Source organism: Pteronotus mesoamericanus, unplaced genomic scaffold, assembly GCF_021234165.1.
Source record: "Pteronotus mesoamericanus isolate MK-2021 breed Mesoamerican mustached bat unplaced genomic scaffold, CSHL_Meso_final scaffold_31, whole genome shotgun sequence".
Classification (NCBI taxonomy): domain Eukaryota; kingdom Metazoa; phylum Chordata; class Mammalia; order Chiroptera; family Mormoopidae; genus Pteronotus; species Pteronotus mesoamericanus.
Genome location: NW_026555312.1, coordinates 4841996 through 4869689, shown reverse-complemented (window position 1 = coordinate 4869689; position 27694 = coordinate 4841996). Strand labels below are relative to the sequence as shown.

At 37.0% G+C, this 27694-nt stretch overlaps 2 protein-coding genes and 1 pseudogene across 2 annotated transcripts in view; 1 reads left to right on the top strand and 2 right to left on the bottom strand.

Annotated features, from left to right (window-relative positions):
- RPAP2 (RNA polymerase II associated protein 2) overlaps positions 1-10625 on the bottom strand; it is a 96302-nt gene extending 85677 nt beyond the window's left edge. The window contains exons 1-5 of the mRNA XM_054592129.1: positions 10452-10625; positions 9661-9706; positions 2233-2347; positions 627-725; positions 357-422 (exon numbers count right to left, since the gene is read on the bottom strand). Of these exons, the coding sequence (XP_054448104.1) occupies positions 357-422; positions 627-725; positions 2233-2347; positions 9661-9706; positions 10452-10524 (399 nt within the window). The 5' untranslated portion in view covers positions 10525-10625. The remainder of the gene's footprint in view (positions 1-356; positions 423-626; positions 726-2232; positions 2348-9660; positions 9707-10451) is intronic.
- An 11-nt stretch (positions 10626-10636) lies between these two features.
- GLMN (glomulin, FKBP associated protein) overlaps positions 10637-27694 on the top strand; it is a 50284-nt gene continuing 33226 nt past the window's right edge. Inside the window, exons 1-7 of the mRNA XM_054592130.1 lie at positions 10637-10720; positions 11490-11634; positions 12041-12166; positions 16427-16543; positions 22742-22850; positions 23929-24169; positions 25408-25510. Of these exons, the coding sequence (XP_054448105.1) occupies positions 11596-11634; positions 12041-12166; positions 16427-16543; positions 22742-22850; positions 23929-24169; positions 25408-25510 (735 nt within the window). The 5' untranslated portion in view covers positions 10637-10720; positions 11490-11595. The remainder of the gene's footprint in view (positions 10721-11489; positions 11635-12040; positions 12167-16426; positions 16544-22741; positions 22851-23928; positions 24170-25407; positions 25511-27694) is intronic.
- On the bottom strand, positions 21710-22489 carry LOC129085705 (ribosome biogenesis protein NSA2 homolog; annotated as a pseudogene).

The window sequence follows — 27694 nt, the reverse complement described above, 5'->3', positions numbered from 1 at the left end:
ATATAGATAATTAATTGTGTCAGTACTATTTATTGAGTAATCCATCCTTTCTCCACTGATCTATAATATTCCTGTTGTCATATATCAAATGTCCAGGTATGTGATGAGTTTGTTTCTTCTTCTCTATTCTGTTCCATGATTTACTTACCTTAATTTGTGCCAATAAACACTTAATTTTTAAATGTTCAAATAGTAATTAAAGCAGAAAGAAAGAATGTTTTAAAACACCTTGAACAAAATGCCTACAAAGTTTTTAGTGTGACTGTTTTCTAAAAGATTTTAAAGATATTTTTAGAATTTCATTTAGTATAATAATAAAAATTAATTGCCAAATTAAAAATAAACTTTAAACTTACCTTTCTTTCAGTAATATCATAGACTTTGTTGGTTTTTGTAGAAATTTTATATTTCTGTTTTGGTACCTAAAGAAAAGAAAGTACATCTTACAAAAGAATTCAAGTAATAAAATTAAACTTAAGTTACAAGTTATTTATATATCATATCATTATGATATATAATACCATATGAGATCATGAGTTCATGACTTCAGTTTCACTCTTTGTTCTTTCTAAAAAGTATTTTGTTACATATAAAAAATTAAGTCTATATTTTAAAAATTTACTTACAATTCCTAGCTTGTTGTGACATAAGGGATAACCACAGAGCTTGATAATAGAACGTTCATCCACAACATCGCTGTAGTGAGCAGGTGTGATGAACTTCCCCTGTAATGAAATAAAAGGGACATTCCCACCCAGATTATTGAAAAGAGTTGATTTCATCTGAAAATACAGCGATAACAGTACCTATCTCATAGGTTTGATGTTGGAATCAGAGGAGAAAAATATAGAAAAAGAACTTAGAAAAGTGCTCTTGACACATAGTGAGTAATGAAAAAAGTTAGCAATTATTTAGAAAGAAGAAAAACAAAAAACTTCTATCACAGTAGACTATGCATCTTTGTAGATTATACAATTCACGAAATAATTCTGAGGCAGAAGGAAGAAATGGTGCAATACTGACAGTATTATTCTATTTTTAAAAAGTATTATATAAAAAATAAACCACATAAAATAACAAGATATAATTTTACCTATTTTTAAAACACGATCTTAAAAAGCAAAGTGTAAAAAATGTTACTGTAACTCCTGTATAAATTTTTGTACAATATCTTCCAGCTTCTGAAAAAACTGTACAGGGGAAAGGTGAAGTGATAGCTATAAGTTAACACAAAATTTTTTCCATTGATACCTTCCTGTTCAAATAATTCCACTTCTTGAGATTATTTTTGAAGAAGTTTTCCCATTTTTGAAGGAACTGAAAATTTTTTATTGAGAGTGCTATAAGGTACTTTTTTCAAATGAAGCATTTCTGGTTTGTATTTGTCTTTAGGATCATCATAATATGCAGATTCTGATGCAGTTACCTATACCAATTTAAATACTATATTTCTATTCCTCTTGTTTAGAAAAATATGAGCCACACAAGAATTACTTTTGCAATAGAAGCCCTAAGTTTTAATTTTTTTTCTCTAAATGATTATGACTATATAATAGAAATTTCCATTCAAAATTTTACTGCAATAGAGCTGTTTAAGAAAAAAAAATGCAGATTATAATTTTCTTGTTGTTTGTTAAATCATAAAGGATCTATATTGGAGGTTTTTAAATATCCAGCCCTGGTTGGGTAGTTTGGTTGCTTAGAGCATCATCTTGATATGACAAGGTTGTGGGTTCGATATCCAGTCAGGGTACATACAAGAATCAAACAATGATACATAAGTAAGTAGAACAACATATCAGTGTTTCTCTCTCCTTCCCTCCCTCTCTTTTAAAATCAATAAATTAAAAAATTGTTTTTCAATCCTTATTTTAAAAATATCCAACTGATGGAATTACATTAACAAAAAAAATCTTCTGTTACTGAAATTGGACAACATACAGAATATGGGAAATAACACAGGGATCATTAGTGCATATGATGAAAACCAAATGAGATTAGCAGACTGATTAAAACAACTACTACTAAGGGGAGTTATTTTTCATTAGTGCATTTAAAGTCATTATACAAGGAATGCATAAATGATCACTTTAAAGTGCACAAATTATATAGCATGTTACCTGCATATGGTAACTGAGAATAGAGTCAAAGATTTCAATAATGCAAATAAGTTTCATGTTGCACAGATTAAAAGATTTTCTACTACAAAAGTAATAACTTGTCAACACATACACACTCTTTTAAGAATTCTTCTGTAATATTCTCTTCTAAAAGCTGTTCAACAATATGCAGAGCTTTTCTCTCAAACTTAATCTTCCTCCTCAGAGTCTCTTCTAGTTCTGCTTTCCTAAAATTAAAAAAAGAATTATTAAAAATTTAAAAGGTATTATACTTTTAAGTTTTATCATAGCCACTTTTTTTGTTTTAAAATACAACACTAACAACTTACTCTTTTGCTACTTATATTTACATTTTGAATGATGTTATGTTTGATCTAGTATTTTGCAAAAAGGAAACAAGCTACTTGTTGTACTGAACACATAGCAAGTCAGCCACAATAACTAGATTGATTTCCAGAACCCAGAGCACAAAAAATATAAACCTTCCCTTCACTGTTGGTTCCCTGTATATTTTTCTTTATTTCACTTTGCAGAACCTCTACTTCTTCCTTCATTTTGTGGCCATACTCAGTCATTTCTGTGAACATCTTGATTACCAGTGTTTTGAACTCTGAATCTGATAGGTTGGCTACCTCTTCATTGCCCAGTTCTATTTTTAGAGTTTGGCTCTGTTCTTTCATTTGGGCCATATTTCTTTGTCTCAGTGCACCTGTTTTGTAAGGAGTTGAGCCTTAGGTATTTGCCAGAGCAGGGCAACCCAGGTTGCTGTGTTGTGATGCTGTATGTTGGGGAGGGGACTGGGAGGGAACAATGCTGCTTGCTCAGCTCTTGCCCACAAGTAAATTGGGCCCTTCTGATGCTGATTCCCAGGTGGGTGGGTTTGTGTATGTTCTGGGACCCTGTGGGCCTCTCCAACAGACCCTCCTGTGAGGCTGGGAGTTTCTCCTGCAGCTGCAATCCTGATAGATTTTTATAGCCAGAGATATTGAGGCTTTAGTTTCCCGAGCTAATAATATCTCTGGGTTGCACCATCTGTATCACTCCCCAGTGGCTCTTCCCAGTGCAGCCATATACGAATGTGGGACCACCCGGTGTGCCAGCCGCAGCCTCACCTGTGTGGTCTATTGCTTTGCCACAAGTCCTCTCTGCCCTAGCTGCCCGTCTCAGTCCCTCCTTTCAGTGGATGGATGTTTTTTCTTTAACTCCTTGTTGTTGGACTTCCACAGAGTCTGATTTTCTGGCAGTTCTGGTTGTTTTTTGTTTTTAAATTTGTTGTTGTCCTTCTTTTGGTTGTGCGAGGAAGCATATCTACCTAGTCTCCATCTTGACTGGAAGTGTCATCTGATGAGATTCTTTCAAAAAGATACTGCGCCCAGGTCCGATTTCAGGCTCATAAAATCAGAATCTCTGAGGATGGGACCTGGTTGTTAGTGTTTTCTTGAAAGTATTCTAGAGTAGTAGTGTGCAACATGGTTGAGAATCACTGCCACAGGATAAAGATACCAATTATCCTGGTGATATATTTGCTCCTTTCTTGCACTTTCCTACTAGAACAAACTTTGCTGCCCTCTAGGACATTGATATGGCTCGAATATATGGACCTAGGATGAACTTCCTTTTTCTCCCTTCCTTCAAAACTTTATACTCCAATTCCTTGCCTGGAGTAATGTGTTTTACAAAACAATCTGTAGGACTGACACAGGATTGCTAACCAGTGACAAGTAAGGACATTAAAACAAGAATAGCTTCACAGCTAACACCTGTTCTCCCATCATTTCATAAAGGCCATGCTTACATCAAAGAAGTGTAAAAGACATGAACACAGATTAAAAGACAGTTCTTTATACTGACTATATTTAGCGTTATGAAAAACACTATTTCATTTTTCTTTTTTTGCTGACTACCAATAAGAGTTATGTCATGTACTAAGATCAGTACACAACCTGCATTAGGAATTGTTCATTTAATCGTTAACTATCTCAACCTGAATTAACAGCCACACTCTTCTTAACTGATGGATACCTACAGCTGCTTCCCATGGCTAGCCACGCCTCACAGCTGCCCTCTGTCAGAAATAATGACAGGCAGCGTGGTATACCGCAGTGGTTCTCAAACTTTTTGGTCTCAGCATTCCTTTACATTCTTAAAATCAGAGCTTTTGTTTATGTAAATTATATCTGCCAATATTTACCACATTAAGATTAAAAGTGAGAAACTTCTAAAGCATTTATTTAATATACCCATTACATGTTAATATATTTTTAAGTAAAAAATTTAGTATTAAGAGTGGAATTTTAAGTACTTTTGCCAAGTTCTTTAATTTATAGCTTAAAAGTATTCACCTGGATTGAATGTAGAATTATTTTGCAGTTGGAATAAATTTATAAAGGATCACTCCCCTCAACAACTATTTGGTTACCCACATGGATTTTTAATTATTTCATCATCTTGGATGATCTGCTCAAAATACATTTCAGCTTATTTACATTCGGCAAATTGTAGGGCTCAAAATAAAATATTACCTCCTTAGGTTTGTGGTCAGATCAATGTTGAAGAGAGTCGTAATATTTCTTAAAGAGAAGTCAATATAATCATACTGTTCTACAGGGAAATACAGGCATCCCTTGCTTTATTGCCCTTCACTTTATTGCACTAGACAGATGTTGCATTTTTTTACAAATTGAAGGCAAGACCCCCCACCAATAAAAAGATTACAACTTGTTTTATTGCCGTGGTCAGGAACCAAACCTGCAATATCTCTTAGGTATGCTTGTATTCTCCAAAACATATCTCAAATCCACCCAATTTCTCCATCCCAGGTGATAATCACCCTTAACATCTTAACTTTTTAAACTTAACTCCCATTACTGTATTAAAGTTTTCCCATTTGCATGTAGAAAACCTACATTTCTCACCACAGCCAGGTACTGTATAAATGGAATCCTGCCTTTCTAGCCTTGTCCTATGCTCTTTTCTTCCTGCTGCTCAGAATGTTACACACCAGCCTGGGAATCTCTCATTTTCTTAAATGACCAAATCTTGTCACATATACTGCCATCTCTAGCTGGAGCTCTCTCTCTCCTCCTCAGTACTCTGCCTGGTTAATGACTACTTAGCCTTCAGGTTTCAGTTTTATTACTTTCTGAGAAGCAATTCCTAGAAAATCCACCACCAAGGATTCCTGCCAACATCCAAATAAATTAGACTCTGGTTATGAGTTCATTTATACCGCTTAACACAATTTGTAATTATGAACTTATTTGTGATACCATAATTGGTATTTCTCTATTCCTCTAAATAGGAATTGTGTCTCTTTCTGTTCAAAATTATATCCTCAGGGCCTAACAGGTCTAGCATATCTTATACTAAGTAAATAATTTTTGAAAAAAGAGGTAATTGAAGGCCAAAGTCAATACTTCATAAAATATCATAGATACATATTATTTTATTCATATTCATGGACCACTCCTATTCTAGAAATCTTTTGTGAGTAGGTCTGAAATAGGGACTGAGATTCTGCATTTTTAACAAGCTCCACATTTTGAATAGCAAGGGTTTGAGGTGCTAGGCAGATGTACTTGCATGGTTCATGCACAGACCTTTGCAGGATGGGTAGGAATTTTTTAGGGAACTACGAAGGGAGAGGTCATTCCAGACAGAGGAATAGTTTAGTTACGATCAAAGAACAGCAAAAATCTGTTCTCCCATCAGACAGAGGAATAGTTTAGTTATGATCAAAGAACAGCAAAAATCTGTTCTCCCATCAAAAAAAATCAGGGAGAAATCAAAATGGCAGAGGAGTGAATAGAAGTCACATTGACCTCCTCCCCTGGGATTCTAATCTGGAATTACAACTAAATTGTGGAGAAATCACCTGGAACAAACAACTGAACAATAGTGAGAGAAGAGCTATATAAAATTGGACAGACAGAAGAATCAGCATTAGCACAACCTAACTGGTAAGGAGTGTGGTAGAGACATGAGAAGACAGGTGGGGCACCCATGGGCAGCAGAGCAAGAAGGAAATTGAAATGGCCAGTTGGATCCCCTGAGAAGAGCGAGGTCTAAACCATAAGCAGAGATCTCCAGCCTACAGCACCAGAGCCCAAAAAGTACACAGGTAACAACCAGCTATGAAAAGTGGCAGGATTGCTCTCTGCCAGAGACAGGAGGCTGGAGATGCAAAAAGCCTTTTAGAGGGTCAATGCATAAATTTTTATTTTTAGCCACTTATCCTGGTCTCCAGCAAACGTAGGGGCAGAGTGGGCAAGAGACACCTAAGGAGAGACTGGGGAAAGAGGTTTTGGGGAAAGAACTGAGAGTATAATCAGCAGGATCCCAGTGCTGACTCCTCCCCCATATGACAGTAGCCATCTTGCTCAAACAGATCACTCCCTTGAGTGGCAATATCCTGAGAGGACCCAATAGCCCCACCCCCAGGACGGACTCAGCCCTGGCCCAGTAGTGCTATAGCCTGACTGCTGAGTTCAGAGTGGCAGCCACAGATAGTAGAACCCTGTCTAAAAGGGGCGCAGAGTGGTTTAGAGGCACTTGAGGAGAGATTGGAGATGGAGGCTTTGGGAGAGAACAGAGAGAGTAGCTGGCGGGATGCCAGTGCTGACTCCTCCCCCATAAGACAGCAGCCATCTGGCTCAGGCAGATCATTCCCCTGAGCGGCAGCAGTGAGAGAGGACCCAATAACACCACCCACAGGAGGGACTCTGCCTTGCCCTGTGGTGTCTCTAAGCTGGCCTGCTGAGTGCAGAGTGACTAGATTAACAAATGAAGGAGACAGCCACAGACAGTAGATTCCTAGAAGTCTCAAACAGACTGCCTAAAGTCAGGCTGAGTCAACATCTGACATCATCAGAGGCAGATCCAGAAAGTAAAAAAACGGCAGTCTCGCACCACAGGAGTTCACACTACAAGGTCAGGAAATCAAGACAGATCAATATTTAAGAATTGTCTCACAAAAAAGAAGTGCCTCACAAATAATGGGAAGGCAAAGAAACACCTCCCAGCTGAAGGGAAAGGAAGAATCCCCGGAAAAAGAACTAAATGAAATAGAGGCAAGTAAACTATATGACAGAGTTCCAAACAAAGGTTCTAAGGAACCTCAATGAACCCAGTGAGCTCAGAGAGAATTACCAAAAACTACAGGGAAACTATGAGGAACTTACTGCAAACTATATCAGCATGAAAAAGAACATAGAAACTACCATTAAGAGACAAGAGGAAATGAAGAATACAATTTCTGAATTGAGGAACACAGTAGAGGGAATCAAAGACAGGCTAGATGAAGCAAAGGATCGAATCAGCAGCTGGAGGTTAAGGTAGAGAAAAGCTCCCAGAAAGAGGAGAAAATGAAAAAAAGACTCAAAAAGAATGAAGAGGAATTGAGGGAAATGCAGGACAACCTGAAACGTAATAATATCCGTATAAAAGGGATACCAGAAGGAGAAGAGGAGAAGCAAGGGATAGAGAACCTGTTTGAAAAAGTAATGATGGAAAACTTCCCCAACTGGAGGAGAGAAAAAGTCACACAAGTCCAGGAAGCACAGAGAGGGTTCCATTCAAGAGGAACCCAATGAGGTCCACTCCAAGATACATCATCATTAAAATGGCAAGTATCAAAGATCATTAAAATGGCAAGTATCAAAGACTAACAGAGAATACTAAAGGAAGCAAGAGAGAAAGAGGTAGTAACATACAAGGCAGCCCCCATACAGCTAGCAGCTGACTTCTCTACAGAAACACTATAAGCCAGAAGGGAATGGCAAGAAATATTCCAAGTCATCACAAGCAAAGGCCTGCAACCAAGACTGCTCTACCCAGCAAGGCTCTCAGTTAAAATGGAAGTCAAAATAAGGAGTTTCCCAGCCAAAAGAAGGCTAAAAGAATACACCTCCACCAAACCAGCACTGCAAAATATGCTGAAGGGTCTGCTTTAAGAAGATAAAGAAAGTGAGTCTATGAATACCCAGTTCCTTTCACAGTCACCAATACTTGATATTACCAATACTTTTAATACTTGTTAATCTGATTGTGACAATGATGTGTTATTTTAATTGTTATTTTATTATTTGTTGAATCTAAACCTGATTTTGTCTATTTCTTGTCTATTTCTTTTATTTTTAAAAAGCTTTTAGATGACTTTCTCGTGATCTTTATCCATTTGTGACTAAATGTTTGTAGAATTTTTTTCCCTAAAAAAAAAAACCCCAACTATTAACCCTTTTTTAGATGTGTTGCAAATACTTTGCAATTCTATTACTTGTTCTTTAACTTTTTTTATATGTATATTATACTATAGTCTTAAATGTTTAATATGGTCATTCTGTCAATTATCTTACTTTATATCTTCTGGGTTTGAATATGTCTTACCCTGAATACTTCAGGGTAAGAAAAATATTTTGTATTTTTCTTCTAAAATTCCTGTTTTTACATATTGATTTTTAACTCACCTGAATATGTTCTGTATAATGTGTAAAATAGGGCTCCATATTTGTTTTATTTCAAGTAATAGTGGTCTATGCACTTTATTTGTTAAATAAGCCTTATTTTCCCCATTGACTTGAAATATCAATTTAATCATATATTACATTGTTAGACAGATATATACATTCATTTCTAGAATGCTTATTTTATTTCATCGATCTACTTGATTATTTCTGTGCTGGTGTCATGTTGTTTGAATTTCTGAGACTTTATAATGGATTTAAATTTTTTAATATTTTATAATGGAATTTGACATTTAAAAAAATAAAGAAAATCAATCTGCATTAAAAAAAACAGAAGGAACTCCTACTTTTTGTGACAACATGGATGGAACTGGAGAATGGATGAAAACCTGGCATGGAAACATGGAGCAGACTTAACGTGACCAGAGGGTATGGGGAAGGAGGACTATGGTGGAGAAGGGGAAGCAACTAGACAAAGAACATGTATGAAAGACTCATGGACATGGACAACAGTGTGGGAATTGACAGTGTGAGAGCGGGGCAGGGTGGGATGGGTGGAGGAGGGCAAAGGGGGAAAAACTGAGACAACTGTAATAAAATAAACATGATCTAAAAATAAAATTTAAAAAAAAAAGTTTTGTGACAAGAGATACATCTTGCCCTTTTAGGAGAAGCCAAGAGACAGTATAGGACAACTTTCTGCTGAAAATACAGACATAATGTAAACAAAGAACTACAAGCAAAAGTTTCTTGTAGTCTCTGGCATATAAAGCAAAAAAAGGAGAGCGTGTCCAAGAAGGTGGAAAAGGAGTATGTGGTTAGTTCAGGAATGTTTATTCCCATAGATCTTTCTACAGATGCTTAAATCTTCACCAGCTATCAAAAAGTATCTGATTTTGGTTTTCTTAAAGCATCGAGTATGGGGATGTAACAGTCTATGTGAGAATTTATAGTGCTTTCCAGATCTTCCCCTTCTCATAATTTTCTTTAAGGTAGCACCCATTATTTTTTTTAAATATAGTTCAATTAATAGGAGACAAACAGCCAAGTGAATACAGTTGCCCAAATAGTTCTCATACCTTTTAGAAGCATCTTCTTGTTTCAAGGTACTTGTCTGTTTAGTTCCTAAAATTAAAAACAAAAACAAAATGCAGTAGGTCAAATTTTACCCAAATACACTAGGTTACAGGCCAGATTTCTGTCCAAACAAACTATACCATCTTTTCTTCTTTCCCATATATTCTATTTCCAATCCTGTGTGTAAATCTGGTGAAATGGAATGGGAATCCAATGTGTTTTTGTAAATTAATGATTTCCGAAGTGTCCCTGGTCAACACGTATCTCTTTCTAGGTTGAATTTTCTCTTAAAACATAGTTGCAGAGTTAAACACTGCTGAAAATCTGAGTTGTGGTTTCTTTCTCTCTGTCCCCCAAATATTCACTCCCGGGTAAGAGAGGAGAAGGTTTCCCATACCTCAGGGAACCGGGGCACCAAAGCAGCAGTACGAATGGAAGGAGGACCTGTAGCCGCTAGGTTCAAGGGCAGGTGCAGACGACCTACCGACGCTGCCCTGGTCACTTGCCCACTCTGACGACCCCAACTGTAGGCTCCCGGACTTCTACTGCCCTTTCCCTCAAGACGGGAGCACAGTCCATTCCAGGAACAATCCTGGAACATTAAAGAATTGTGGGTCTGGCCGGAGGTCTTTCCCAGACGGCCCGAGGACGATGGTGGGGCGCTCCCGGCCTTCTCCGTCCCGAAGACCTCCCCTGGGGCAGCCTTTTGGGAGGGCCTCGCGTGCCTGTGTCTGGAACTCTGTAAGGGGCTCGTTCTGAAGGTTCAAACGTGGGAAGAAGCCCTTTTGCCTACCTGCAGGCTTTCGTGAAGCGCGGGAGGACCGAGACTTTTGGCGGGTCGAGGGCAGCCCAGCAGATTCAGCCATGGGGAGCGTCGTCAGAGGGTGAGGACAGACCCTGGCGTCTCCCTCCGAAGCTCCGCCTCCCCTAAGCGTAGCGCGAGGCGGGGCTGGCAGGGGCGGGACCGGCAAGGGGCGGGGCCGACCGGGGCGGGGCCCGGAGAGCGGCCTGCGTGGCCTGGGGAGGTGGAGGAGGACGCTGAATAGGCCGTAGGCCCGGTTGGTAAGTGGACGCTGAGGGAGCTGTCGAGCTGCCGGGACTCGCGGCGGACCCTGAGCCGCGGAGATGAGGAGCTGCGGGTGGATTAGGCCCGGCGACGTGCTGGGGCCCGAACGCCTAGGCGAACCAGAATCGGGAGAAATGGCTTCCTTGGGATGCCGCCCGCACGCGCGCTGGATTTTATCCGCCCTGGAGCGAGCTGCCGTGAGGACCCGACGGGCGCCCCGATTGAGGGCCTGGGGCCGGGCTTACACGCCGAGAGAAAGGATGGGCTGCGGTAACGGGACGCAGTTCCTCTGAGGGCCCCCGGTTGAGTTCACTGGATTAGTAATTTTGGGGACCGCATCTCTTAAGGGAAATGCCCAGGTCAGGCTTGGGGTGGAGGGCATTTGAACTTTCACCACCCCTGGTGAGTTAACTTCAATTTTGTCAAGTGGGACATAAAAATATAAAAAATTCCCTATTGATTATAACTGATTTCAGGCCCACCTTTTGGAAATGTTCTCAGAAATGAAATACTTTGCCTTTGTAATGTACTTTGCTTAGTCCATGTTTGCAGTCCTCTTGGGATTGCTCTAGAGGATTTTTTTCTCATTCAGTTATATCTTTGATAGCTACCCCAAGCAAAACTATGCTTAAGAAAACCGAAGAGATACAACTGGAGTTTTTTGTGTTTTTTTTTTTTAATTTTTATTTTCTTAGGCTAACATACTAGTAAGTTTCGGTAAAAACATTTCAGCTTAAAACTTTTTTCTTTATTGTATTTACTAAGAATTTTTCAGAATGAAATATAACAATACTTCAATGTAATATCTCCGATATTAACAGTGTGCACATTAGTACATTTCAGCGTCAGAACTTAAGAAAAATAAGAAGGAATGGCTGTCGAAGAACTTCAATCCATAATAAAGAGATGTGTAAGTAATTTTTTCCTCTCTTCTTTTTGTAACGTTAAATACCTTTCAAAATATGGGGAGGACATAGATTATTTTTAATTACATTTGCAGTCACTCAAATTACTTATCTTCTTTAGTCCTTGCTCTCTTTTTGACCTATGAATAAATAGCATGAGGGCAGGAAAGCAGATTGGATTATTTCCATGTGACATACTCATCTAAATAACCTTTAAAATTTTAATACTTATCGTTACATGTTTTTTTGACACAGTGGATTTCAAGATCATTAAAGTATTTATTAGGCTAATGCTAATTTTCATTCATATGCTAATATGCAACTCACCTAGAATTTAAACAAATGTATAAATCAAATAGTTCTTGATTTTTTATTTGCCTAAACATGTTTGTTTTTATTTTGTTTTGCCAGCAAATCCTAGAAGAGCAAGACTTTAAAGAGGAAGATTTTGGCCTATTTCAGTTAGCAGGCCAAAGATGCATAGATGAAGGGCACATAGACCAGCTATTAGAAATTATTCAAAATGAAAAGAATAAGGTAAGTATGATCTTTGTGTATACTGTTCAGTCTTTACTAGGAAGAGAATAGCCACATGATACTATTATTCATCTATTCATTTATTCATCAAACATTTAAGAGTCAACTTAAATTTTCACAGGAGGAAATTGGAAAATAAAAAAGGACTACTCATAAACTTTAAAGTACTTATAATCTGGTGGAAAAGATAAACATGTAAACAACTGGGAATAAAGAGGCAGAATAACGGAAATAAGTGCTTTAATTGAAGTATAATTAAAGTGCTTTAGAAGAGCAGGGATTATTTCTGGCTAAGAACCAAAAGTAGCATTTGGATCATTAATTTACTCTGAGAAACATAAATATCAGGCAGATTAGATATTCACTATTGGTGATCAGCACATTCTGTTCCTCTAGCTAGATGTAATAGAAAACCAAATATCAAGTAAGATAATATTTTGATGGGGAGAGCTGACCAATATCATATAGCTACAGTTATTCTCTACAATGGGCGAGGATCCTTTTGGGATCAGAAACAACTTTTCCTCAGACAGTGATGGCAACACTGCTAAATTTTGTCTTTGGAGTTCATTTCTTACAGAAAGAAGACTGTCTTCTTTCCAGGAACACACTCTTTTTAATTTATAATGCTGTTTGTTTATAAAGGAGTTTTTTTGTTGCTATCACAGTCTAGTCATGCTCCTGACCTGTGATTATATCCACAGCACCTTGCTTGTATTTGGGAGATTCCTAAAACTTTTTAATTATACATTGGTATAGAGCCTCTTAGTAGTTTAAAGGGCTTACTTATCGCTTTTTTATAAAAAAAAAATTTTTTTTAGAAAAATTAGGACACTTCATTTAAAACATTTATTTTTGATGTGCTTACAGTACCATTTAGCCCAAAATAAATTGAATGTTTCCCTTAACTCCTTGATTTTTTTCCCAATTGCATTCTCAGAGGATAACCCTTGAGAGAACCTTACTTTTAGCTAATAATAAAATTAATAATGGCTAATATTTATTGTCTACTATGTGCCAGATGCTATCTTAACTGCTTTACTTCTGTTAACTCATTTAGCCTCTCCAGAATCCCTTAATGTACTACTATTAAATTTTGTAGTTAAGGAAACAGTTGCTGAATGATAAGTGACTTGCCCAAAAGTAACTCAGCTTTTATGGGAAATCCAGGATTCAGAACTGTGCAGCCTAGTTTCAGACCTCTTAACAACTCGGCTCTGCCTCCAGGTAGCACCATGTAGCTCTTACAAAGAAGCTTTAAAGAAGACTAGAGGGGACTCATTGATTGTAGGGTTGAGAGTGAGGCAAAAAGGTGGCTGGGTTTCTAGACCCTGAGAGGATAATATATCCCAAACAGAAAAAGGCAACCTAAAATAAAGAGAAATTTTCCTAAAGGAGAGCAAGTAAGTTTATTTTAGAAATGTTGAGTTTATGATGCAGCAAACAATTGAAAAGTAGTTTGGAGCTCATGAGAAAAATAGGAGATTAAGATGTAGATTTGTGCATGACTATTTGAGATCAGGTGATTGTGATAAATCTAAGCATGATGAGGCTTACTTAGTCTTTATAGCTTGAGAATCACTTTTATAATATGTGGTCTGCTAAATTCAAAGGTTCAGATATTGATAAGACTATTTAAAACTGACTACAACTTAATTTTCTTGCCAGGTGACAGAGTCAAGATTGATCAAGATTTACTATTAATCTGGTTTATATAAAATTTTTACTAAATAAAGCTCTATGAATAGTTTGTCCTAAGACACTATAGTGCAAGGTTTCTCAACATTGATACTATTTATGTTTTACAGCAATCCTTACCCTCATTAATGACAACCAAACATGTCTCCAGATATTGCCACATATTCTCTTATAGGTAGGGAACAAAATTGTCGCTGTTGAAAACCATGAGTATAGTGGGGAAAACCTGGGTTTTGGAGCTAGATAGACATATGCAAATCTTGGCTCTACCACATGTTAGTTTTTGGACATTGGGCATGTCAGTAATCTCTAAACTTCTGCATTCGTCTGTCAATTAGGGATAATAATCTTACCCTGTAACATTAAGTCAGTATTTATTTCTTTTCCTCATAACTACTATTTACATGATAACTGGATACCTTGTAGCTGAGATTGTATTTGTAAAATATTTTATCAAAATAATTTTTTTAGCTCAGATATACAAAATCTTATTCAAATCTGGAATTTCTCTTACAGTTAATTATTCTCAAAGACTCACTTATAGGGTAGAAGGGGAAAGAAGTGCTTAGTTGGAAAAGTAGTCTCAAAGGAACTAGTTAGGTTAAAAAGCTAGTATAGGCTTATTTAATAAATAGTGGAATAAATATTTAGTAGTTTTGAAAAAAAATTAACTGTATAACAGAAATGCCTGATTAGTAAAGACCTAAATATTAAAATCAAGCCACACAAAAATGGAATAAAATAGAATAGAATATCAAGTCTGTGAATAGCAAATATACTTAAAAGTAACAGACATCTTTCAACCTGTCTTTATGGAGTATCTGTTTTGTGACAGGCCCTATTCTAGATATTGGCAGCAAAAATCACTCCCCCTATGGATCCTAAATGCTAAGGAAGACAGGACATATACATGATAAATAAATTATATAGTATGTTAGAAACTGATAAATTCCATAGAGAAAAATAGAGCATGGTTAAGATGTTGGGCTGTGCCAGGTGAAATTATACAGAGATTTGAAGTAAGCAGGGGTATACACATAAACTGTGGGGCTCTCTGGGAGAAGAGTGTGCCAGGCAGAAGAAATAACTAGTAGGAAAAAAATGTCCAGGGAGATCAATTGAACTGTTTATCCCATTAGTAAAAGCATGATTATTTTGTTATTAGTTTTTTAAAATCAATTTAAGTCTTCATTTTATGCCATTTATCCAACATAATTCTTAATGAATAAAAAGAAAGATGAAACATCTTTTTAAAAAAAACTTAAATGAACATTTATAAATGAAAAATAAAAAATGCATTTTATACCCAAAATTAGAAAAGGGACCAAAATAAACAAAAAAAGAATGTATTTTGCTGTGTGAAAATAAGAACAACCAAAAAAACCAAATAATTATTTGTCATAAATACACGTAAGTGAATATTAATATATAGGGAGCTCATGTAGATTGCTAAGACAATTTTTTACTAAAATGCCCAGTTAATAAATGAGGAAAGACATAAACAGTGTTTCCTCTCTTGTGAACTATGTGTTCATGTACCGTAACATATCCTGTTGCTTGTTCTCTAAGACATACTAACTCATACCTTTGCATATTGCCATTGCAGAGCCTTTAATGTATTTCCCACTTAACCTAGACCAGACAAACTTCTGTTTCTCTAACAAATCTTACCTTAGCCATTGCCTCCTCTGGAAAACCTCTCGTGCCTTCCTAAATGGAAGTGACTCTATCATTATTACCTTATAAGATTAGGGTCACAGAGGTGGTATTATACCTATTTGTCTTCTTCGTGTGTGTGTGTGTGTGTGTGTGTGTGTGTGTGTGTGTGTTTTAAACAAATGAACTAGAATGTAAATTCTTTAAAGAGAGTTACTAACTTATATGTTCCTTATTTTATTTTTAGCACCTAGAATATTCTAAGGACCTGGCATAGTATATGCTTGATAAATATTGATGAGTTAAAGTAGAACACAGGCCAGAAGAGTGGAATATATTGTTAATAGTTTTGAAAATCAGTGCTTCTGATAATGAATGTGAATCACTAATTATAGACTTTTACTTGTGTAGTAAGCATTCTGAAATATCTTTGAAAATAGAAGCAACTTGTATGTAGGAGAGAAACTTAATGAAATGGCACCCTCTCCTTTTACCTTAGTTACATGATTATAATATATTTAGAGATTATCCAAGAAACTTTAAAAGGTTTGGGATCATTCCTGGATTTCTCTATGAATCGGGAGAGAAATTCTCCATGAATATTAAATACTTGTCATAGTTAGCAAATTAAGTTTCTTGTTGGAAATAGAGGATTTATTTAAATTTTGGGAAAAACCAATTTACCTAATTAAAAGTGAAGCCCCATTTGCCTTTTCTCAGTGAAAGTATTAAAAACTACCTTCAAATATTGATATCTGTTAGCAGCCAGCCCTAGGAAGTGAATGGTGACATGTTGTAGAACTTGTTGTCTTCTATTTAGAGGAAATTCTAAGCTCCTCCAAGGAAGCTTGCTGTGAGAGTCCTATAGGTGGCAGAATTTGCTTTACTCTGAAAATGTTATTATAGGTCATCATCAAGACTATGGGCTGGAATCTTGTTGGTCCTGTTGTTCGATGTCTTTTATGGAATGATAAGGAAGATGATAAAAGAAAATATTTTCTGATGCTTGATTTATTGACAAAGGTAAGTTAACACAACTGAAGTTTTCTGTCACAATACATATCAACAGTATTTTATAATTTCCTTTAATGTCTATGCCTGTTTTTGGTAAGAAAGCTTTTTGTTCATGAAAATAAAGGAGGGAACTCTTTGAAGAAAGGTACAACCTAATTGATTAAATAGGCAAGTCCATTTCAGTTTCCCCAAATTTTCCGGATATAAGAATTGTCTAACCTTATCATAGACCCAGTAATTCAGAATCCCTGAGGAAAGGCCTAATAACCTCTTTTTAATAAGTAGCTTATTGTATAGATGTGGAATTCAAAGTTTAGAGAGGTAGTTCAAGGCCACACTGATCTTTTGGCAATGTAGGAACTAAAATATCACTTTGCTCTCTGGTATATTCCCTAAAAGAATATGGAAAACCTAGAATGCAAGTGAAAGTAGGAATAGCAAGTAGATTAGTTGCGACTGTCAACTTTAGAAAGCAACTCTTGGTAAAAGGTTAATAGCATTATAAGTCAAAAATGATGATCAAAAAAGATAAATCTGAGAAAAATGACATTGTAAGAATTTATTTAGGACTTCAAGCCAAGATGGCAGCATAGATAATCATGGCTCGCTTCCTCAAATAAACACATCAAAACTACAACTAAATTATAGAAGAACCAAGAACTGGCAGAAATCAAGTTGAATGGAAGTCTGATAACTACAGAATTAAAGAAACCACATCAATCCAGATTAGTAGGAGGGGTGGAGACACAAAACAGGCTGGTTCCATACCCATGTATGGAGGATAAAAATTTGGGAGGGACATCTTAAGAGTGAGGAGCCTCAGGCACCCCCACCTAGGGTACCAGTGCCAGGAAGATAAGTCCCCATAACCTCTGGCTGCAAAAACCAGCAGGGATTGGGTCAGTGGGAGCAACATCTGGAGTCCTGGCAGTTCCCTTAAAGAATCCATACATGAACTTACTCAGACTCCTTGTCTCTGAGCTCCAGCACTAGGGTAGCAGCTTGTAAGGCACCAGTGGCATATGGGGAAGAACCGAAGTAGCTGGTATCAAGGCAGGAGCTAGACAGTTTTCTTCCCAGCAGAAAGGTGGGCAGAGCCACAGAGCCAGCAAGCTGTGCCATATCTGAGATTCTAGCAATCTGGCTAACATTGTCCTGCTCTGGAGATCCCTGGAGGCTCTGATGCACCCACCAACCAGCTGTTAACAGTAGCTTTCCCATAGGAGTGGTTGCTCTTGGCTCAAATTCACAACTTCCTAAATCCTTTGCAAACAAGCAACAGCTGGTCTCTGAGCCTCCAGGCCCTGCACCGTTTGCTAAGGGGCCCCAGGTCTGGCAATAGCAGCAGCCAGCCTAAATTCACAACTTGTCTTCACATGGGAATCTCCAAGCCCAGCACAAGTAGCAGCCATCTCAGATTGCTCTATAGCTCAGGCAGGGTGGCCCCAGGCAAACACTGCTAGGGGCTGACTTTGGCATGCACCACCTGGTAAACCCCAGGGCCTGCATACCCAGTGGATAGCTACAGACCATGTTAGAGCAACACCACCCTGTCCCTGCACAGCTGATCCTACACAAGGGCAGAGGTTAGTGGTCAATGCTCGCAGCCAGACCTTGCAACTGACTGGACTGTGTAAATAACTCCCATTGACCTGCCAACAGCAACCAAGGCTCAACTACAAGAGGAGAGTGTACTCAGCCCACACAAAGGGCACATCTCAAGTACTTGGCTTGAGTGATAAGGGAGGCTGTGCCACTGGACGCTATAGTACACCCACTATATTAAGCAGCTCTACCTAATACATAAAAACAAACACAGGGGGGCTGCCAAAATGAGCAGATAAAGAATCATGGCCCAAATGAAAGAAGAGATCAAAACTCCAGGAAAAGAACTAAACAAAATGGAGATAAGCAATCTATCAGGTGCAGAGTTCAAAACACTGGTTATAAGAATGCTCAAAGAACTTAGTGAGGACCTCAACAGCATTACAAAATCTGGCCAGAAATGAAGGCTAGACTAATTGAAATAACAATTTACAAGGAAACAACAGTAGAGTGAATAAAGCTGAGAATCAAATCAATGATTTGGAACATAGGAAACAACCACCAATCAAAACAAGAAGAAAAACAAAAAAAATGGGGATAGCGTAAGCAGCCTCTGGGACAACTTCAAGCATTTCAACATTCACATAATAGGGGTGCCAGAAGGAGAAGAGAAAGAGCAAGAAATTGGTCCATTTGAAAAAATAATGAAAGAAAACCGTAATTTGGTGAAGGAAATAGACATGAAAGTTCAGGAAGCACAAAGACTCCCAAAAAAGATGGATGGAAATAGGCCCACTTCAAGACACATCATAATTAAAATGCCAAAGTTTAAAGATAAAGACAGAATCTTAAAAGCAGCAAGAGAAAAGAAGGGAGTTCCCATGAACTGTCAGCTGATTATTTTTTTTAAGTCATGTTTATTCTATTACAGTTGTCTCAGTTTTTCCCCCTTTGCCCTCCTCTACCCATTCCACCCCACCCCCCGCTCCCACAGTCAATTCCCACTCCTGATGTCCATGTCCATGGGTCATTCATGTTCTTTGTTTAATCCCTTCTCCTTTCCACCATTGTCGTCCTTTCCTATCCCCTCTGGTCACTTTCAGTCTGCTCCATGTTTCCATGCCTGTGGTTTATTTTGTTCTTTAGTTTATTTTCTTGAATGGATTCCACTTACAGGTGAGATCATATGGTATTAAGTCTTTTTCTGACTGGCTTTTTTCACTTAACATAATACTCTCCACTTCCATCCATATTGTCGCAAAAGGTAGGAGTTCTTTCTTTTTTTTAAATGCAGATTTTATTTATTTATCTTTTTATATGTCAAGATCCTTATAAAATATTAAAAAATTTAAATCCATTATAAAGTCTCAGCAATTTAAACAACATGACACCAGCATAGAAATAATCAAGTAGATTGATGAAATAAAACAGGCATTGTAGAAACAAATGTACATATCTAACAATGTAATATATGATTAAATTGGTATTTCAAATCAATAGGGAAAATAAGGCTTATTCAATAAATAAGGTACATGGACTACTATTACTTGAAATAAAACAAATACAGAGCCCTATTTCACACATTATACAAAAAATATTCAGGTGAGTTAAAAATCAATAGGTAAAGTCTAAGGAGTTTTAGGAGAAAATACAAAATAATATTTTTCTTACCCTGAAGTAACATTCAAACCCAGAAGCTATAAAGATATTGATAGAATGACCATATTAAACATTTAAGACTATAGTGTAATATACATATAAAAAAAGTTAAAGGACAAGTAATAGAATTGCAAAGTATTTGCAACACATCTGAAAAAGGGCTAATAGATTTTTTTAGGGAAAAAATTCTACAAACATTTAATCAAAAGGATAAGGAATAACAAAAAGTCATTTAAACTTTTAAAAATAATAGAAATAGGCAAAAAAGATACAAAAACATTTTGTTTCAACAAATAATAAAGTAACAAAATCATTGTCACAATCAGATTGAGTATTAAAAATATTGGTAATATCAGGTATTGGTGACTGTGAAAGGAACTGGGTATTCATAGACTCACTTTCTTTATCTTCTTAAAGCAGACCCTTCAGCATATTTTGCAGTGCTGGTTTGGTGGAGGTGTATTCTTTTAGCCTTCTTTTGGCTGGGAAACTCCTTATTTTGACTTCCATTTTAACTGAGAGCCTTGCTGGGTAGAGCAGTCTTGGTTGCAGGCCTTTGCTTGTGATGACTTGGAATATTTCTTGCCATTCCCTTCTGGCTTATAGTGTTTCTGTAGAGAAGTCAGCTGCTAGCTGTATGGGGGCTGCCTTGTATGTTACTACCTCTTTCTCTCTTGCTTCCTTTAGTATTCTCTGTTAGTCTTTGATACTTGCCATTTTAATGATGATGTATCTTGGAGTGGACCTCATTGGGTTCCTCTTGAATGGAACCCTCTCTGTGCTTCCTGGACTTGTGTGACTTTTTCTCTCCTCCAGTTGGGGAAGTTTTCCATCATTACTTTTTCAAACAGGTTCTCTATCCCTTGCTTCTCCTCTTCTTCTGGTATCCCTATTATACGGATATTATTATGTTTCAGGCAGTCGGTTCGAGACTTCCAGGAATCTACTGTCTGTGGCTGTCTCCTTCAGCTGCTAATCTAGTCATTCTGCACTTAGCAGGCCGGCTTAGAGACACCACAGAGTGGGGCAGAGTCCCTCCTGGGGGGTGGTGTTATTGGATCTCCTCATGCTGCTGCCACTCAGGGGAATGGTCTGCCTGAGCCAGATGGCTGCTGCCTTATGGGGGAGTAGTCAGTACTGGGATCCCGCCAGCTACTCTTTCTGTTCTCTCCCCAAAGCCTCCATCTCCAGGCTCTCCTCCAGAGTCTCTAGAGTACTCTGTGCCCCTTTTAGCCAGGGATCTACTATGTGTGACTGCCACTCTGTGTACTTAGCAGGGCCGAGTCTGTCCTGGGTGTAGGGCTTTTGTGTGTGCTCACTCTTTTGCCACTCAGGGGAGTGGTCTGCCTGAGCAAGATGGCTGCTGCTGCTGCATGGGAAATGAGTCAGCACCATGATCCCGCCAGCTACTTTCTCAGTTCTCTCTCCAAAGCCTCCTTCCCCTGTCTCTCTTCCAGCCTCTAGCCCATTCTGCGCCCACTTTTCCAGAGACCAGAGTAAGTGGCTACAAATAAAAATTTATGGGTTGGCCCTTTAAACGGCTCTTTGCATCTCCAGACCCCTGTCTCTGGTAGAGTGCAACCCTGCTGCTTTTTGCGGCTGGCTGTTATCTGTTACTACCAAGGACTGAACCCGCAACATGGGCATGTGCTCTGGCTGGGAATCAAACCCGCAACCTTTGGTTTACAGGATGATGCTCCAACCAGCTGAGCGACACTGGCCAGGGTACTTCTTTTTAGTTTTACAGTGATGTGACAGTCACAGATTCTATTTTACATATATATATATATATATATAAAATTTTTTTAACTGGGCCATTTTAATGTTTTTTCCAATAAAATAACTAGTTTTTTTGATGGCTGCAGATATATAAGCCATTGTAATACTGTAGCATGCAGAAACATCAGTCAAGTTTTACCAATTGTTGCATAGCCTTCAATAATTACAGGGAATTACTTGTATAAAGCTGTGTCAAACCAGTAAGAATGCATTTATACATCCATCATTTTCAGGATTATTGGGAACCTGGGCATTTTTTCCCCAAATAATCTTTCCTCCTTGTGTCACAAGGCCCAACTCACTTACGTTCACCTCAATTACAGTACCTTTGGTAGTTACACCCAAAGTTGTACAAGTGGGCATGAGGAATTCTTCTTTACACCAAGTATTGGCAGGCAAAAGGTAGCTTTCAGTTCAGGGTGTGTTACATGGGCCTTCTTGAAACAAGCCCATTGGCCTAATAAATCTATCATATTTAGGTGGCCTTTGAATAAAGCCATCTTCAACAAAGCAGACTTTAGTAACCAACCTCTTTCATGCTTCTTTTTTTCTCTCTCTTGTTGGAGTAACTTTTAATACCCCTGTTTTTCCCTGGGCACGAACTTTGCACAGAGGGCTTCTGTTTCCCCACTTTCTCTCTTCATTTTTGTTTAATCATACTGGAAGGTACTTCAGCTTGGGACTGTTCCTCTCTGTGCAGTAGATATGCAGGTACTGATCCTTGTGGAACCTTTTCATCATTCTTTTGTTTGGGTATTCCTCTTTTCATGCATCTTAATAGCCTTTTTCATTTGTATTTTCTCAGCATGGCACTACTTATGGTAGAGCTTAACCTTCAGACCAATCATGTTTTTTGCCTTCTTTGAATGTTCCTGAGCCTCTCCCGCCTATCTTCTTTCTCTTTTTCTTATGGTAATCCAAATGATATCCATAGCATTTACGATATAACTCAATATACTCAAATTGTGGCATGGTTATGGCTAGGGTGCAGTCCCCCACGTGAGAAGAAGCTTTCAACTCTCAGGTCTCAGAGACCCATGAACGAACTCCATGCAACTCATGACAGGAAAGGCTATTATGTATTTTTTTTAACTGTGTGAGGTATTTTACTGTTAAGCAAAAATAATTATGTTTTCTCAGTATATGCTTTCTTTTAAAAATAGTAATCATGTGGCTTTAAATACAACTTGTATTAAACAGGTTCAATTGTGAATATTTTTATAGTTATGTAATCCAAAAGAATTATTGTTGGGTTTGCTTGAACTGATTGAGGAGCCCTCTGGAAAACAGATATCCCAAATTATTCTTCTTTTACTTCAGCCATTACAAACAGGTAATGATTATTTTGATATCTAAGGGTTTTTTATTTTCTGTGTAAGTGCTTTGATATTACCCCCAAATGTCAACAATATGCCAAAGTAAAGTTTATGACTAATTATTGAGTATTCTGCTTAAACTAGTAATAGAGATGCTAATTTTATTCCTGCTGCTCATAGAAAGATAATACCTGACTCAAAGTGGGTACCTAGTAAACATTTTGTTGAATGTCATGCTGTTTTTCATGTGCTGTGTTGTAACCTACAGTTTCTTGCCTAACCTCCCTATCTGCAACTTATATTCTAGAATTTGCTCTGTAACATATTTAAAAGAATGCCTCTGTGGTGTCTTTAATACTCAGTCTGATAGCATTGTGGTAGTCCTGTGTCCTGCTTAAGGACAATATTGGGCAAGGCATTGCTCTTCCTCAGCATTGGGAAGTCAGGGTTGAGAACAGCAAAAGTACTGCTGAAGAGTGAAATAGTAGGTATGGAAAGAAAAGACTTTATGGCTAGGTGCAGTAACAGTATTGTTAAGTAATAGACCTTAGCAACCAAGATACACAGTATTCGTGGAAAGAAACTACTTTTTAATTTTATGACCTACATGTAACTTCCGAGTGTGATATAAGGGCCTAGAATCAGAAACTAGAGTAAATTTGTTTTAAATGTGAATGCCCAGCAGCTTTATACCACTTGAAGTATTCAGCCTAGTATTCTGGAAATACTCAGTCTCTCATTTTAAATGCCTTATAGTTTACAAGACACTTTCTCTTACTTTATACATAAAACAACCAAAGTATATTGGAAAAAGTGTTTCTGTCTTAAGTATGTAAACTGTCATAAACATACCTAAGAAAATTTCATGGTGTCTGTTGTAAAGTGCCATAATTTAAGATGCTCCATTATTTTACGTACCACTAAGAAAGGAGGAGGAACTGCACTGCCGATTAAACTATCACATGTCATCCTGATTCCAGAATTGTTAAAATAGGAAAAAGAGTGTGTTGTAATTCTACATTAACTGAACTTCTTGTCTCATGTTTAGCGTGCTTGATGAGACTACGTCAAGTAACAACTTGGTGTCTGTTTTAGTGATACAGAAACTTCATAGCAACAAGGCGTATTCAGTTGGATTATCATTGTCTACCATTTGGAGTCAGCTGTCTCTTCTTCCTGTTCCATACTCAAAAGAACAAATACAAACAGATGACTATGGCCTTTGTCAGTGTTGCAAGGCCTTAATAGAGTTCACTAAGCCTTTTGTAGAAGAAGTCATTGGTGACAGAGAAAACTCACTGGAAAATGAAAAGTTAAAGGATGAATTACTGAAATTGTAAGTATATTTTTAAGAACAATTCACAATGGACTTAAGTAATTGATAGTTCAGTTTTATGTTTCTTTGTTTATTTGTTTGCAATGGAAATATAGATCTAGTTTCAAATTTTGAATTTTCAAAGAATATAGGGTTCAGTTGATATAATATGGGCATTTAATGAGGTATTGATATTTTTAAAATTAAAAGCCAAAATCCATTTGTTTAATTTACTTTATAATCTTTTATGAATTGCCTTAACCATAGTAGTAAATAAATAATAAAAGCTGGGGAAAAAAGATAGCTGTAGCACAAAGGATCTGGTCTTGCTGTGGGGGGATTGTGTTTTAATTCTCCCTTTGAAAGTAGAAGCAGCACCAGACAGCTGAACATCTATCTTGACTGCAAAAACAGTAGTGCACTCCTGGGGTATGCACTGTTCAATATGGCTTTCATTGACATACGGCTAGTCCAAATTAAGATATGCTCTAAGTGGAAAATACACTTGGATTTTGAAGACTTGTTATAAAAAAATAATAAAATACCTCAATAACTTTTGTACTGAGAAGTTACTGAAATAACATTTCTGATATATTGGGTTAATAAGGTAACTTATTTAAATTAATTTCTCTTGTTTCTTACTACGTTTTAAATGTGATTGCTAAAGTATTTTAAATTATATATGGAGCTTGCATTATATTTCTGTTGAACAGTGCTGAACTAGACTGAATTACATGGACCAATAATTTTATTTTTAAATTTTTAGACATTAAAACTACTGTTAGCTTTCACTCTGTCAGATTAGGACATTAAAATGTATTTTTTATTATGTAGAAAATCCATTTTTTCATGAAAGAAAAGATACTTTAAATAAGTAAGAAAAGCTTAATCAAAGAATAGTTTGATTTTCTAAGTAAAACAAATACAGCTTTATGAAAAAATTACTACACTGTCCTGATTTTTTCTTGAGATAACAAAAGTTATATCATGGACTAGCACTGGTCCTCAGACAAACATTCAGTATCCATTGGAATAGTCCAGAAACAGAACTAAATCTTACCACATTGGGTCAAGCAAGTTATTCTCATGCTCTTCCAATTACTAGTAAGAAAGATTCTTATATCACCAATATGACAAGCCATTGAGTTATTGGTGCTATGTAATTTTTCATGTAAAATTGACTTAGATATGTTTCTACAACTAGGTACTTTATAGTTAGGAAGTGCTATATTCATAGTTACCCATTTCTTATACCTTAGTTGTTTCAAAAGCTTGAAATGCCCTTTGCTGACAGCACAATTCCCTGAACAGTCTGAAGAAGCTGAAAATGATCCTTTAAGGTGTTTTGCATCTGAAATAATAGTAAGTATAGCTAATGTAATCTGTTATAAGATCTTCCAGATTCTAAAATGTTACCCTGCTGTATTCTTATGTACTGCACTTGAGCATGTAAGTTGATATATTTATTAATAAAGCAATATGTATTTTTTTGTAGAACACAGATACAAAAATAAATAATTTCTTTACCGAAATATAAATAATATTAACAACTTTTTGCAGACTTTTTGTCTTTATAGTCATAAATAAACATTTACATAATACATAATTTTTTTCAAAAATTCTATCCTATGTACTTTTTGTAATCTATTTTGTTAGCATATTATGAATGTTTCTCCATTGGTGAAATAGTATTTCATTGTATGGATTTAGCATAATGTGTTTAACTTGGACCATGTAAATTCAACATGTTGATTTAAGAAATTTTTCATTATTGTAAAATATTCCAACTTTGTTTTTGAACTAAGTCTGTGATAAGAATCTTGTTAACCAAATCTTTGCATATTTCTTTTCTTTTTAATTTGACATGACCTTTTTGCATATTTCTTTAATTGTTAAATTACTAGAAGTGAGATTTCTATGTCAAAGAATATCCTTTTAATGATCATGATAAATATTTTCCAAAAAACTAAAGAAAGAAAGAAATTTTATTTCATTGATTGAGAGAGAGAAACATTGATTTGTTTTTCCACTTATTTATGCATTCATTGGTTGCTTCTCATATATGGCCTGACTGGGGATCGAACCCACAACCTTGGCATATTGGGACAACGCTCTAACCAATTGAGCTACATGGTTAGAGCAGTAAATTTTATTTTAAAAGCAACTTGTCTTTATGCATCAAGCGTATTTTTAAATGTGCTGGGATTTTATATTAGGGAACTAATCTGAAATATAGAAAAATTGGTACTTGAGATTTATAGTCATGCATTTCAAGTTAGAGCTGTAATTGAGGCTGCTGGTTTTTATTACCACATTCATCTGCCCAAATGCAGGTGTAGTGTAGGCGGGAAGTTGGATTTAATTAAGTTGGAGTTTTGAGCACTGTGTGAGTTCTACAGTACGAATCAAGGGAGAGGCAAGAACATTGAACATGTATGCAAGGGAATGCCTAATGATGGACAGTAGGGTTTAAGCTCAGTAAGGCAAGAAGTTAGGACATACTAAATGTGAGAGATAGTGAAATGGTGATAGGATCACTAGATTGTAGGTCCTGGTGTGATTCACAGGGTGTTGTAGTTAGGTTCCTAAAAGGAGTGAGCTGAAAACATAACTGTTTAAAAAACAGGATGCCTGAGATTTTCTTTAGGAGCCACTGAAGGATGAGATGCATAAATGGCAGGGAAGCCATTCTCTGGGCTCCTCAAGTACAAGAACTTTGTCTTAGCCACGGAGATATCTCTACACCATGGAAATAGTCTGGCTGGCCTGGACATATCCCTCCCATTGACTCACCAACAGCAATCAAGGCTAGACTACAAGAAGAGAGTGTACTTAGCCCACCTAGAGGGTGCACCTTGAGTATCCAGCTTGGGTGATAGGGAAGGCTGTGCCACTGGACCCTACAGGATACCTACTACATTAAGCCACACTACCAAGACACGGAGTAAAAGCAGCCCTATTTAATACATAGAAACAAACACAGAGAGGCTGCCAAAACAAGAAGACAAACATGACCCAAATGAAAGGAAAGATCAAAACTCTAGGAAAAGAACTAAACCAAATGGAGATAAGTAATCCATCAGGTGTAGAGTTCAAAACAGTGGTTATAAGGATGCTTAAGAAACTTAGTGAGGACCTCAGCAGCATTGAAAAATCTAGCCAGAAATGAGGGATAGACTAATTGAAATAAATAACAATTTACAAGGAAATAACAGTAGAGTGGATGAAGCTGAGAATCAAATCAGTGATTTGGAACATAAGGAAACAAAAAACAACCAATCAAAACAAGTAGAAAAACAAATTTAAAAAATGGGGATAGCATAAGCAGCTTCTGGGACAACTTCAAGCATCCCAACAGTCACATCATAGGGGTGCCAGAAGAAGAGAAAGAACAAGAAATTGGTCCATTTGAAAAAATAATGAAAGAAAACTTCCCTAATTTGGTGAAGGAAATAGACATGAAAGTACAGGAAGCACCGAGACTCCCAAACAAGATGGATGCTAAGAGACCCACTCCAAGACACATCATAACTAAAATGCCAAAGT